This window comes from Heliangelus exortis, chromosome 3, assembly GCF_036169615.1.
Source record: "Heliangelus exortis chromosome 3, bHelExo1.hap1, whole genome shotgun sequence".
Classification (NCBI taxonomy): domain Eukaryota; kingdom Metazoa; phylum Chordata; class Aves; order Apodiformes; family Trochilidae; genus Heliangelus; species Heliangelus exortis.
This window is the reverse complement of record NC_092424.1, coordinates 3,201,158-3,215,876: the sequence shown is the minus strand read 5'-3', so window position 1 is coordinate 3,215,876 and position 14,719 is coordinate 3,201,158. Positions and strand designations below refer to the sequence as shown.

General features: G+C 47.2%; 1 protein-coding gene across 1 annotated transcript in view; it reads left to right on the top strand.

The window, feature by feature from the left end:
• The first annotated feature begins 347 nt into the window (after nt 1-347).
• Nucleotides 348-14,719, top strand: part of TRIM67 (tripartite motif containing 67) — a 39,178-nt gene continuing 24,806 nt past the window's right edge. Inside the window, 4 exon segments of the mRNA XM_071738913.1 lie at nt 348-1,007; nt 1,009-1,563; nt 7,427-7,522; nt 12,928-13,050. Coding sequence (XP_071595014.1) covers nt 591-1,007; nt 1,009-1,563; nt 7,427-7,522; nt 12,928-13,050 — 1,191 coding nt within the window. The 5' untranslated portion in view covers nt 348-590.

The following is a 14,719-nucleotide window of genomic DNA, read 5'->3' as shown; positions in this document are numbered from 1 at the left end:
CAGTTTCTTGGCCAACATCCTCCTCCCTCCTTTCCTCGGGGAGACCAGAAAGGGCTACGAGGGGTAAGAGAACCCCCCCTCCCTTCTCCCCAAACAATGGCGTGACTTAAACACCCCGAGACCCCGCTGCAGAGAGTTCCTTTAAATATTGTTTTCGCCGTCCTTAACCGGAGCGAGCGAGCGATCATTTATTTGCTGGAACGGACTCCTCCCGCCCCTTCCCTCTCCTGCCCTCCCTCCTCCTCCTCCCGCCCTCCCCTCCCCATATATGATTACTCTATACCACCAACCTTCCAACAGCCCCGTCGAGCCCCGGACGCAGCCGGTGTGGAGCTTTGCCCTCGCCGAACCCCCCCCCAACCCCACGGCGGTACCTCCGGTCCCGGTCCGGCCCGGCCCCGCTTCTCGGAGCTGTCTGCAGCCTGCGGGTGCTGAACCGGCGGGTCCCGGAGCCGGATCCCTCCCGGCCTCACCCCGGGGCCCTCAAACCGGTTCGGAAGGCAGCGGAGGGGATGGGGGGAATGGGCGGCAGCGACCCCGCTCCTCCCGCCTGAGCCCCGCTCCCGGGTCCCGCACACAAAGCCGCGGCCATGGAAGAGGAGCTGAAGTGCCCGGTGTGCGGTTCTCTTTACCGGGAGCCCATCATCCTGCCCTGCTCGCACAATGTCTGCCTGCCCTGCGCCCGCACCATCGCCGTGCAGACCCCGGAGAGCGAGCAGCACCTGCCGCCCATGCTCCATCCCCGGGGCACCGCACCGCACGCAGCCGCCACCGCCGCGCCGGGACCTGGACCGGGACCGATACCGGGAGCTACCGCCGGTTCCGCCTCTTGTTTGGACTCGGAGTGCGCGGCGGGCGGCGGCGGGGACCACGCGGACAAACTGAGCCTGCACAGCGAGACCGACAGCGGCTACGGCTCCTACACCCCCAGCCTCAAATCCCCCAACGGCGTGCGGGTCCTGCCGCTTGTACCGGCACCTCCGGGAGCGGCGGCGGCGGCGGCGGCGGCGGGGGGGGGCTTCGCGGGGTTCCGCCAGCTCCTCCCTCACCTGCCCGCAGTGCCACCGGAGCGCATCCCTCGACCATCGCGGCCTCCGCGGCTTCCAGCGCAATCGCCTCCTGGAGGCCATCGTGCAGCGGTACCAGCATGGCCGCGCCGCCGCCGCCGCCGCCAAGTGCCAGCTCTGCGACCGCAACCCCCCCGAACCGGCCACCGCTTTCTGCGAGCAATGCGAAGTGCTCTACTGCTCCTCCTGCCAGCTCCGTTGTCACCCGGCCCGGGGACCTTTCGCTAAGCACCGCCTGGTTCCACCGCCCGGACAGCCCGGAGCTCCCGGAGGAGGTGGAGGTGACGGCGGTGATGGAGGAGGAGGAGGAGGAGGTGGTGGTGGGAAAGGGGGGGGTGGAGGCCGCAAAGTGCCGACCTGCGCTGAGCACGATCTGGAGAACTACAGCATGTACTGCGTGAGCTGCCGCAGCCCCGTCTGCTACCAGTGCCTGGAGGAGGGCAGGCACGGCAAGCACGACGTGAAAGCCCTGGGTGCCATGTGGAAGCAGCACAAGGTGAGTCCCCACCTCACCTCAGGGTGATGCTCAGCCCCGGGGTTCCTGCCTCCCGGTGCCTACCCCCGGGGTGGAGTCTGTGGGATGGGAGGATGCTTCGTGTCCGTCATCCTCCCGGATTTTTTTGCCCCTCGGTGCTTTTGGGTGCTTCCTGACTACTTGACAAACCCCACAGCCCCTCCTGGGTTAGGAGGGCTCCCTCCCCCCGGGCTGGCCTCACCTCCCCTCAGGGATGAGCGGGTCCATCTCACCAACTTTTGCCCCTGTGCTCAGCCCTGGGGAGGCCACAGCTTGAGTCCTGTGTCCAGTTCTGGGCCCCTCAGCTCAGGAAGGAGATTGAGGTGCTGGAGCAGGTCCAGAGAAGAGCAAGGAGGCTGGGAAGGGATCCAGCACAAGTCCTGTGAGGAAGGGCTGAGGGAGCTGGGGGTGTTGAGGCTGGAGAAGAGGAGGCTCAGGGGAGACCTCATCACTCTCTCCAACTCCCTGAAAGGAGGTTGGAGCCAGGGGGGGGTTGGGCTCTTTTCCCAGGCAACTCTCAGCAAGACAAGAGGGCACAAAAGGTCTCAAGTTGTGCCAGGGGAGGGTTAGGTTGGACATTAGAAAGAATTTATTTCTGCAGAGGGTGCTCAGGCATTGGAATGGGCTGCCCAGGGAAGGGGTGGATTCTCCATCCCTGGAGATATTTCCAAAGAGCCTGGATGTGGCACTCAGTGCCATGGGCTGGGAACTGCAGCGGGAGTGGATCAAGGGTTGGACTTGATGAGCTCTGAGGTCCCTTCCAATCCAGCCCATTCTAGGATTCTATGGTTCTAACTTGTTTGCCCACCACAGGGTCTTTGGCCATCTCATCCCCTCAGAGGTGGCAGCAGGAGACAGGGTGGGCACTGTTGCCTGTCACCCCCCCCCCTTTTCACCTGGGATTCAGTGCAAGCTGCCACAACCCTTTCCCACCACGCCTCAAGGAGCCACACAAATGTTTGGGACAGGATCCTGGGGCACCATGTTGTCTCCTGATCCTCAGAGAGGTTTCCCTTCCCATTCAGTTCCCAAGGAGGCCGGGAGGGATGTGTTGGTGGGCCCCTTCATGACACAGAGATGAGTACAGACCTGTGGGGTGGTTGGGGTCTGGGAAACTTAGAAAAATCTAAGATTTTCTTATTCCCATGAAGCCATGGCCTGGTGCATGCTTCCCTGCAAGTGGTGCTTCTCAGCCCCCCCTGGTAAGACCCAAGACCCATCTGCCAAGGCCTGGTAGAGCTGCTGGGTGACATGTCCACGATTTCCTCCTTAAACACAAGATTTTGCAGCTGTTTGAATACAGAGCAAGACATGACCTTCGAAGCTGAAAGAGTGTTTGAAGTTAGCACTTGCTAAGAACTTCAGATCCTGGAAAAAAAAGATTAGCTAATACATATAAAAATACAGAAGGGACTTTAAGACCTGAGTGTTGAGACCAGTCCCATGCAGCTTGCTCTGTACTGGGGTAAAGGAGTTCTCCCCCAGTTGAGCAAAGAGCTTCCCAGCACAGGATTCCCTTCTTCTAACTTTACAGTCAGCAGTAAAAGAAGCAGAGAGAGATCCTTTCAGACACAGCAGGTAAGGACAAAATCAAGATTGGCCTCATCACCCCTCAGCCATGGAGTGGTTGAGCACAAGTTGACCTAAGACATTGGTCAAGGCAAAAAATTGGGGTTTGATTTTAAGATTCAAAAAAAACCCCATGCTCCTTGGGGTACTCTTCAGAGCTTGTCCATCCAAGAAAAACAAATTTTCCAGTTCTTGTTTCAGTTTGAACACCCTGCCATGGGCTCAGCCATCTCCTCTCTGCTATGATGGGCAGAGGAGAAGCTCTCTTGGCCCAGAAGGTGCAGTTTCCAAATTTTCAGGTGTTGATGCCTCTGCCAATGGCAAACTCCACCTCTCAGCAGAATTATTTTAATGAGAGTTCACTGTTCAGGCATGATTGATATTTTGGAGAGTGCTGTATTATGTTCTGCCTTGAGTTAAAATGTTTGATGCCTTTTTGAATGATGTGATAAACTCCAGTGTGATCAGAGTTCAGTCACTCATTTTCTCCCTATCCTACTGTCAAATCTTGTCAAAAGAGTGAACAAGTGGTTTGTACTTTTTCTGCACTTTTTATGGGACCAAAACTATCACAGGATGGAATTTTTTTTGATTTACAGACTCAATCAATGTGAAAATTCTGGTGAAAGAAAAAAAGTACTCAAAATTAACTAATTTGCAGCCTCTAAAATTGTCTTCTTGTGAATATTATTTTCCCCAGAACAATGAGCTTGGCAGAAAGTAAATATAATGGAACCATATAGCCAGACAGCCTAAATCATCCATTTGTTCAGATAAACTGTTTTGGAATTAGATACTTCTGCTTAGAAATAGTTCTCAGACACAGCAATTTCTACAAGTTTATTACCTCCAGTTACTTTGGCCAAGCCATAAATTACTTCCATTGAGTGGTATGCCAAGTGTAATTCACATTTTCTGTGTTTTCTCCAGATGCTCCAGGCATAGCTGGAAGGTTTTGTCCATGATTGTTCTTAGCTCAGGAAATTTGACAGACTCCAGGTTGTTCAGCAGCAGCTGATAAGCACCTGCTTATCTCCTTGGAAGGCCCCTGGCTGATATTCTTCACCTTCCAGAGCTCCTCACCCCTCAGTTTCATCCCAAAACACCAAACTTCAGACATTTATTTTTTTTTTTAACAGTGTCTGCAGAGCATGCAGTGAAAAAGGACATTTACCCCCAGCTGTTTTGCTGCCATGAAAGCTGCATTGGGGTGGTTGGCCCCTGGTAATGGGGCAAATTCCCCCTTTCCATTGCTGGAACTTCTCCTACAGAGAAATTAAAAAGGGTGCAGAGTAACAGCAGGGTCCTGATGGTGTCAGTCTGTGAAAATCTACCACACATTTGGGTTTCATTGTATCCACGTGCATGAAAAATGCATCTGGACCAGCAGTTTGAGGTTGTTAAATCAAGCCTTCTACCAAAGTGAAGTCTTTTGGGGTCTTCAGAGCAAGAACAGTGACAACCTTGGCAGATGGAGGTTGGTAGGGAGGACTTTGGACCTTCCAACACCAGGGATGATGATGGGTACATTTCAGCTCTGCCCATTCTGGAGGTTTACAGGTGTCTAAATGCACAGCAGAGCACTGGAAAAAGCCACTGGGTAGATGTGTGAAGGACAGGCTGTCAAGTGCCTGCTTTTATTCTCTGGCCTAAAGAGTTGTGTTCCCCAAAATCCTGTGGGTTTTTTTCAGAACTCATCACCAGGACAAGCTTATATCTCATCAACAGCTTTGCTGCTAAAGAGAGGTGGAGGGGAACCAAGTTAAATGAGCATGAACTGTAAGGTTGAAAAAGGATAAAAAAAAAAAAAAGCATAAAAAAGATTAAAAGAAAAAGCATAATCTGATTAATTTTCTAAAATCAAAGGAAGCATCAGTCTCCCATGTTCATCTGGGTTTAATTACTCCCCCTTGCTATCTCTCCATTCCTGTGGTTGATAGAAACTTGGGATCCATCTCCAGCATCCTCACCCTTGGCTGTGAGACAGGTATTAAAGATAACACCCTGCAGAAGGGTTTGTCAGGAGTTCCTGATTGTTGGAGTCATTGTTGTAGCTTTTCAGCTTGTTCCCCTCAGCATTTCTGCAGCACAAAAGGTTGCTCTGGGTGTCCAGGGCATTTTTAATGGCCTGGTTGGTTTCCTGGGGGCTTAGTCATGGAGCTCCATTTGAATCTAATGTGTGCATGACTAAATTCCACTGCTTTGTAAGGCAGCTTTTACAAAAGCTTGGGAAAAAACCCAAAAAAACCCAAAAAACAACCCCAAAACAGGGCTATTAGCTCTAATCAGTTTTCAGAAATGGAAAACTGATCTTTTCCTCAGTTGTGTTAATGCAGCCACAGGTTCTAATGAACAGGAATTTGCTTCTGAGCCCTCTGAACAATGACACAGCTGAGTTCCTATGGCAGCTCTTTGCTCCCAGAGTTTGCCTCCAGAACAATCCCTGCAATTCCAGTCCCTCTGCAGAGTGATTCAGGTTTCTACCTGGTGATGCCCACCTAGAAATTTTGGCTTTTCTTGCCTGGTGAAATGCACTTGGAGATAATTGGGGAGCTGGGGCAGGTGTGGGAAAAGCGGAAGCTTTGCTTTTGTTGGGACCAACCATGGGGTTGGGTTGGGAAAAAAGGAGCCCTTGTCTCCCTGGGACAGTTTGGGCAGGCCAGGTAATGGCAGAGCATGCTGTGCTTTTGCCACTTATTTCATTTTTTCCTCCTCTCCATCCACTTCCCTGTCCTGCATCCACCTGACAAACCAAAGGCTCAGCTGTGCCTTGGGGATGCAGCTGGAAGCACAATCAGGGATGGGCTTTAACCTCTGGAAAACATGAGGGGAGCTGAGCTGAAGTCCTGGTTGTCTGCTCTGACCCTTGCCAGGACCTGGAGTTTGCTGCTTGGGCAGCATTCATGTCAAACATCAGCTCTTGAAATTTTTGTGCAGTGAGAAGGGTTGGTGTAAAAATAATGGTAAATATTCCAATATTGAGAAAGAAATGCAGGAATGTGTCTTTCCCTTACATTTGGTACCAGTGAGTTACAGGAAAACACATTTTAGCTTCAAATTTAGCATTAATTGAAAACCTTTGATGGGGCTAAAAAGGGGGAAAAAAAGTGTGAAAAGGAGAAAACCCCTTATATGGCTTTTTTCTCTTTAATTCCACCCCAGCTCATAGGCAGGGTTGGTACCCACTTCCCTGGGAGGTTTGGCTGGGGGGAAAGATCCTGCTGGGCTTCAAAGTGCCCAGGAACCCTTTTCTGTCCTGCATGAATGAGGAGGCACAAGGGGAGGATGAGGAGAAAACATTCAGGCAGGAGGTAAACTCAAAACTGTGGCAAGATAAAGAAGAAATCTCTGCCCTTTTTAGGGATGGAGTAATTTCCTTCCATCCAAGAGCAAGAGGGAAGCAGAGGATGAGTGGGGATGAGTTCCAGGAGTTCTGGTCAGGTTCTGTCTCCAGGCAGGAATGAAAGGAGAGGCAGCAGCCTTCTCAGAGCCTGATGGTGCCAAAGAAACTTCCATTTCCTGATGTCAGTGGTCACATTCATTTGGGGAGGGTAATTAACTGAGCTCTGGCAATTAGCAGTAATTTCCATGGCTGGGTAGCTGAGGGCAGAACTGCTCTTTCTTCCCATCCTGGAAGCCCCTGGTTCTGTTTAGAGGTCTCAGCTGAGGAAAGGGGAGGTTCTGTCTTCAGTGTGGACTTACAAATTCCATATATCTCCCAGTCAAAAGTCAGAGGAAGGGTTTTTTTCCCAGCTTTTCCAGAAATATTCAACCTTTTGGTTTTGGTCTGAGCATGGGAAACAGGAGCCCCAAAGGGATGTTGCTGTGAAGCCTGGAAATGCAGATTTATCTTCAAAAGTCCTTCCACATTTGTAAAGAATTTAGGCTTTGATGAAAAAAAAAACCCCAAAAAGTGCCATTTTGGAAAGCATTTTGGGGATTTTTCAGCTTAACAGATGCTACTGTGGAAGTGTAAGACTATTATCTCCTTATATATGTGGGCAGCTGTCTTCAAGAAAGGTATTTTGACTTATTGCAATAAATTGGAATGTACAGACACTTGACTGCCCCCACATGCATATTTCACCTTTATTAAGTCTTATTACAACTAAAATCTTAACAATTCTTTTCCAGCACAAACACTCCATGTGTTTAAGAATACAGGAAGCCTTTTAGCACATTATTAATCATCAAACCCAAGGATTAGTAAGAAACACATTTGCATTTTATCTCTAATTTTTCCTTTTTAACCCCCCTTTTTTGTTTTTTCTTGCAGGCACAGCTGTCTCAGGCTTTAAATGGTGTTTCAGATAAAGCAAAGGAAGCTAAAGAATTTCTGGTCCAGCTGAAAAATTTATTGCAGCAGATCCAGGTAAGTGTAGAAGATTAGCTGGTTTGATACTACAGTCATCAATAAAACTGAGTGAATAATTTATTTGATGACTTTATCACTTGTGCTGCTCTTATCTTTCTGGGAATCAAATATATATCTTTTCATGTCACTGCATTAAAAAAACTTATTTTGTTGCACAATAATTTGAAGACAATCTTACGAACCATCAGAGGAAAAAATCTGAAGAATTTTAGATGTAAGCACATGTTTTCTAATGCTTTCTTTACCTTCCTATCTCCAAAGCCAGCCCTGGAGACTTGAGAAATCCAGCAGCTGTTGGATTCCTAGAAACAGAATCTAAAGTCTCACACATGCACAATAAGTTTTTTTTATTTTACAATAAGTGTAGAAGATTAGCTGGTTTGATACTACAGTCATCAATAAAACTGAGTGAATAATTTATTTGATGACTTTATCACTTGTGCTGCTCTTATCTATCTGGGAATCACCTGACCTTTCTTGGAGGGGTTTGCTGGGCAAAATTATCCATCAAACAGTGCCTGTAAACCCTTCTCAGCATCTTCATCCTTTGCTGTTTATGGCAAGGAGCTGATGCTCACCACTGGACATCTGAGCTGTGTTGATTAATATTGATTGGATCCATCAGTCAGGCTCCTTCCTGCCTGCAATTACTTCAGTTGGACATTTAGAAGTTCTCTTTGTAAGACATTCAAAATTTACTGCTTGTTTTCCAGTCTTACATTTTCTAAAAATGTCCCCATTTCCGGACAGAGCCCGCTCAACCTCTGTAGGAAGCCAAAAAAAAAAAAAAAAAAAAAAAAAAAAATAGGAGAAACAAACCCTACAAAAATCAATGTGGTCATTTATTGAGGCAGAAGATATTTTCCTGCCTATAATTGGGCAGCTTTAAATGTCAGAAAAGGGCTCCTGGGGAGTGCAGTAATTGAGGGCACAACCCCCCCAGTGTAACGAGTCCCATTTTCAAACCAAATTTAGGTTTGTCAGGGCTGAAGGTCAGAGGATCCTCAAGGTTTTTCTTGCCCTGCAGAGTGTGTCTGGAAGTGTGCAGATGTAGTTTGAGCTTCACAGTGTGCTGGAGGAAGGATTAACCACAGCAGAGGTGCTCTCTGGCACTGAATTTTCTCTGGAAAATACATTATTTGCTCTGCTGCTTGCTCACCTCTCATCAACAAGCAAGTCCTGTTCCTGGGACTATCAGAAAGTCAGAGAAGTTCAAAAATCTGTTCCTGGCTTAGAATTGAATCATTAAGATTCCACTTTGCACTCCAGATGGGGAATGTGGACCCCAAAAGCTGCCCCAGATCCCAGGTTGCCACAGGGCAATCCCCATCTTCACCCTCTTCTGTGGGAAAGGAAACAAAAAAGTTGGGGAAATTGTGTTTTTTTTTTTTAAAAAAAGCAAATCTAATTGTAAGAAACTGGTGTGAAGCCACTGACTGGCATGTTTTAGACCCAGTGTAAGGTTTTTTTCATCCAGCTTTACCTGTTTAAAAGTGAGATGTAGCTCATCATTGAGGTGTCTTCATTTTCAGCTATTTTAGGATGGGCAAACTCATCCAAAGGAGTATGATCTCACCAGTCTTTTCTTGAGTCATCTTGCCCCATGAAAAATGTATTTTTCTCTCCTGAAAAAAAAAAAAAAAAAAAAAAAAAAAAAAAAAAAAAAAAAAAAAAAAAAAAGTGGCCTAATACAACTATTTATGACTATGCTGAAAATCCTTTCATGTGTTCCAGTAAAACTGCTCTGCTTTAGGGAGCTGCTACCATTACATGCAAAGACCCCAGGCCATTTTTTAGGTGATGCTCACAGCTTAAAATGCTAGAGATGAACTCAAAAGAAGGAATTGTACCCAGCAGTCACCCTTTAACATCAGGCATGCCTGGCCCCAAAGCTGGATGTGACCCTCACGTGGCCAGGACATCAATTTCCAGCAAGGATTAATCAGCTCCATATGGATTCCTAAGCAAAATGTGGCACAGATCTGAGGCAATCACCCCCAAAATTAACCCTTAATGAGGTTTTTTGGTGGGTGACAAACTGCATTCTCCCCAGGGGATGCTCAAGCACCCAGGGGTGCTCCTGGCTGGCAGGTTTGGTCTGAGAGGAAAGGGATTAAATATGTCCTGAGCTGGTCTTCTTATTGGAATCTGGACAAAAAAACCCAATTCTTGGGCTGTTATTTGGGGGGAAGAGCTGTAGCCTTCATGTTTATATTTATACCCAGAACCCTGGATCTCAGAGCAGGTTATTTCTATTTCTAGCAGGTTATTTTCTATTTATTTCTCTTTCTCTTGTGATGGGTGCCACACACATACAGACATTTACCCCTCAGCAAAAATGCCTCTAAAACGTGTGTTTGCACAAAAGAAGGAGCAATATAGACATCATATTAACCCATCCCAATGCACAGCTGACCAGACACCCATCTGCACCCTTTGTCTCCTCTCTGGCTTTGCCAGAGCCACCAGGAGCTGTTCTTTTACCTTGCCTGGGGCAGTTTGCAAATTCATAATCTACTTCTATTTGCAGATATCTTTATTTCCCCTCTTTTTTTTTCTTTTTTTTTTTTCCCCTTTTTTTTCATCTTCTTTTTTTTTCTTCTTCTTTCTTCTTTCTTCTTTCTTTTTTCTTTCTTCGTTCTTTTTTTCTTTTTTTCTTTTTTCTTTTTTTCTTTTTTCTTTTTTCTTCTTTCTCTTTCTTTCTTTCTTTCTTTTTCCTTTCTTTCTTTCTTTCTTTCTTTCTTTCTTTCTTTCTTTCTTTCTTTCTTTCTTTCTTTCTTTCTTTCTTTCTTTCTTTCTTTTCTTTCTTTCTTTCTTTCTTTCTTTCTCTCTTTCTCTCTTTCTCTCTTTCTCTCTTCTCCTCTCTTTCTCTCTTTCTCTCTTTCTCTCTTTCTCTCTTTCTCTCTTTCTCTCTTTCTCTCTTTCTCTCTTTCTCTCTCTTTCTCTCTTTCTCTCTTTTTTCTCTCTCTCTTTCTTTCCCTTCCTCCCTTCCTCCCTTCCTCCCTTCCTCCCTTCCTCCCTTCCTCCCTTCCTCCCTTCCTCCCTTCCTCCCTTCCTCCCTTCCTCCTCCTCCCTCCCTCCCTCCCTCCCTCCTCCTTCCTTCCTTCCTTCCTTCCTTCCTTCCTTCCTTCCTTCCTTCCTTCCTTCCTTCCTTCCTTCCTTCCTTCCTTCCTTCCTTCCTTCCTTCCTTCCTTCCTTCCTTCCTTCCTTCCTTCCTTCCTTCCTTCCTTCCTTCCTTCCTTCCTTCCTTCCTTCCTTCCTTCCTTCCTTCCTTCCTTCCTTCCTTCCTTCCTTCCTTCCTTCCTTCCTTCCTTCCTTCCTTCCTTCCTTCCTTCCTTCCTTCCTTCCTTCCTTCCTTCCTTCCTTCCTTCCTCTTTTTCTTTTTTTCTTTTTTTCTTTCTTTTCTTTCTTTTCTTTTTTTCTTTTTTTCTTTTTTTCTTTTTTTTCTTTTTTTCTTTTTTCTTTTTTTCTTTTTTTTCTTTTTTCTTTTTTTCTTTTTTTCTTTTTTTCTTTCTTTTCTTTCTTTTCTTTCTTTTCTTTCTTTTCTTTCTTTTTCTTTTCCTTTTTTTTCCCCCCTCCCTTTCCCTCTCCTATCTAAGGTCACTTTTTAATCTTATGGTCTCTTCTTCCCAGAAACTGCTCGTTCCTCATTACCTCTGTTCCTTCCTTGTTGCTGTCATTAGCTGATTTCCACATTTTCCCATCTGCTGCCACAATTTCATCCTTTCTCACTTGAAAGATGCTTCCTCTCCAGACCCCCCCCTCCAGCTTGATGTGTGAAGAGAAAACGAGGAGAGAAATGATGGAGCAGGATCTGTACACAAAGCATCACTTTGGCTGGGTGGGAGCTGACTTAAGGGGGGGAATTGGGGCTGAAACAAGGCAAGGAGGGAGGGATGCAAACAGGAAAAATAAAGAGAAAGCTGTGAGCAGTAACTGAGCTGTCTGGTGTCTCTCCTCCCACCCACCCATCCTGCTGGCAGGGCTAGGGCTGCATTGGGGACCTCTCAGAGAAGGGTGAGCCTGCATCCCTCTGAGATGAGGGATCATCCAGCTGGAGACCAGGATGAGGGAAGGGAATGCAGGAAAGTGAAGGTTTTGCTTTCCAGAGAATGGTGACAGAGCAAGGAATGGGAGAGAAAAGTGTAACTGGAAGAGCTGAGAGCTAGCAAGGAGTTAGGGGGGGGTGGTGACTTTCCATGACTTTCCAAGGCTTCTCCTTCAGCACATGTTTAGAATCTCACATTTCATGGAATCATCATAGAATCCTGGAATGGTTTGGGGTGGAAGGGACCTTAAAGCTCATCCAGTCCCAACCCCATGGGCAGGGACACCTCCCCCAGCCCAGGGTGCTCCGAGCCCCATCCAGCCTGGACTTGAGCATTTCCAGGGATGGGGCAGCCACAGCTTCCCTGGGCAACCTGTGCCACCCCCCTCACTCATTTTATCTTCTATTTTTCTTATCTGGGAGGAAAGCTGCCAGCACAGCTTTCTTCTGGTCTCACAAGCAGAGGCAGTGAGGGAGTATCTTCTTTTGAATGTGTGCTCCAGCATCACTTCCAGAGAAAGCCATTCCCTGGAGGAGGGGCAGCTCAGGACCTTGCCATGCCATCTGCTCAGGTTTTTGGGGATTCTCTGGTAACATGGTTTTTATTCCCCATTGCTGGGTCACCTCTTTTGAGAGGTGTTTATCAGTGAAATTTGTGTGTGGTTTGGATTGCAGGACCACCTGCCCAAACAAACCCTTATGGTACCCAGAACCTAGCAAGGCTCACTGGGTACAAGGGTTTTATTTCCCAAATGCTGGACTCTGCCTGGCAGAGACTTTTACCACAATGTGAATAAAAACCTGCTGTGTCTTTCTTTTCTTTTTTTTTTGTTTTTTTTTAAAGCTCATGAAATGCATGCCTCCAGTTCCAAATGCTAGCTGTTAAAAAAAAAAATATTTGAAGCAATACACAAAATTTCAGGGCTTTGTAGCTGATTAATTTCCTTGTAATAAGCCTGGAGATTCTGGCCCATAATTCTAATTGCCATAGTGTAGTGATTTCAGAGTTGCCACAGTGGGATAATTACAACAGAATGGGGCAGAACCCTCTTATATATCTATATGCACTGTGTCAGGTTTTGCTTGTACATTCTGTTATGCTACATCTGTTGTCAGGGAAGTGCCAGTAAATCAAGGTTTGAAATAAGCCCACTTGTGGTGTTCCTTCCCCCTTCCCCTTTCATTTCAGAGCATGCAGCTCTTGCTGGCACAGCCATAATCAAGTCAGGAGGGCAAGAGAAATGCCAAGGTCTTGAAAGGAAATATTTTCTGACTAGAAAAACCAGGTAAGAGTGAGCAATAAGCTGTAAAAAATAGACTTTCTTTTATGTGTGTTATCACCTTCTTCTTCTAGGAGAATGGGCTGGACTATGAAGCCTGTCTGGTTGCTCAGTGTGATGCCTTGGTTGATGCCTTAACCAGACAGAAGGCAAAGCTGCTCACAAAGGTGACCAAAGAACGGGAGCACAAGCTGAAGGTGAGCACAACCCCATCACCTGGGAGCAGCTCCTGGTACCTGGGGGTTTGTCAAGTTCTGAGCCCTTCATCACAAAAATCCCAAGTGGCCAAGCCTAAAGTTAGCAGCTCAGTTGGGTGGTGTTGGGCTGATGTGCTTAAAATGAGACATATTTATTCTTCAGGGGTTTGTTGAATCAGTCTTTGTTTATCTGGTGGCCTGGGGCTCTCTTTGGAGAGGTGTTTAGCAGGGAAATTTCTGTGTGGGTTGGGTTGCAGGACCACCTGCCCAAATAAAATGTTGGGGCTTTGGTGTCTCTTCAGACCTCTGAAATTCAGAGATACCACCTCCAAATATTAAAGGATATTAAAGAACTGCAGTAAAGAGGGGTGGGGAGGAGAAAGCCACAAATGGTTGCAGAAAGTGACAGGAAATGTTTGAATAGACACATTTCTTGAGACACTGAACTGCATCTGTGATCCTGAGGTATTGGATTGCCAGGAAGGTGACCATGAGCCAGCAGTGTGCCCAGGTGGCCAAGAAGGCCAATGGCATCCTGGGCTGGCTCAGGAACAGCGTGGCCAGCAGGTCCAGGGAAGGGATTCTGCCCCTGTGCTCAGCCCTGGGGAGGCCACAGCTTGAGTCCTGTGTCCAGTTCTGGGCCCCTCAGCTCAGGAAGGAGATTGAGGTGCTGGAGCAGGTCCAGAGAAGAGCAAGGAGGCTGGGAAGGGATCCAGCACAAGTCCTGTGAGGAAGGGCTGAGGGAGCTGGGGGTGTTGAGGCTGGAGAAGAGGAGGCTCAGGGGAGACCTCATCACTCTCTCCAACTCCCTGAAAGGAGGTTGGAGCCAGGGGGGGGTCAGGCAGATATCAGTAGGATAAGAGGGCACAGACTAAAGAATTTTTTCCTAATATCCAACCTAAACCTCCCCTGGCAGAGCTTCAGCTCTGCCAGGGGAGGTTTAGGTTGGATATTAGGAAAGGATTCTTTGCAGAGAGGGTGCTCAGCCATTGGAATGGGCTGCCCAGGGAAGGGGTGGATTCTCCATCCCTGGAGATATTTCAAAAGAGCCTGGATGTGGCACTCAGTGCCATGGGCTGGGAACTGCAGCGGGAGTGGATCAAGGGTTGGACTTGATGAGCTCTGAGGTCCCTTCCAACCCAGCCCATTCTAGGATTTTATGATTATAATGCCAAGTAACATTCAGGCAGAAGGAAAAATTGAAGCAAACCATCTAACATGGCAAACGAATAAAATCTAACAGAGATCAGCATTTTAAACCCCCTCTGCTGAACAAGAACCAACACTTGGGAGGTACCAGCAGCAGTACACCTAATTTTGTGGTTTATTCCTGTTGTGCCTCAGGAACTGGGCTGTCAAACACAGCACTGCCAGGTCTTGCCCATGGCAGAATCAAGTTCCAAAGCTGCAGAAATGAGATATGGCTGTTTTATTTCTTAATCTGACCCATGTGTCCTCAAGCAGAGTAGGATCAATGGGAAATTGTGAAGAGACTATAAAGAAAGAGAATATAATCTGCAAGGAGCCACTCCTGCAGTTTTCCTCTGTAATATTTGCCTCTTAAGACAAGGATTTTTTAAAAGCTCACATTTTAATGGAAGTGTGATTATAAGTGAGAACACTGCAAATGCAGAAACACGTTCTGTGCTTTTTCTGCCCTGAGTGAGCT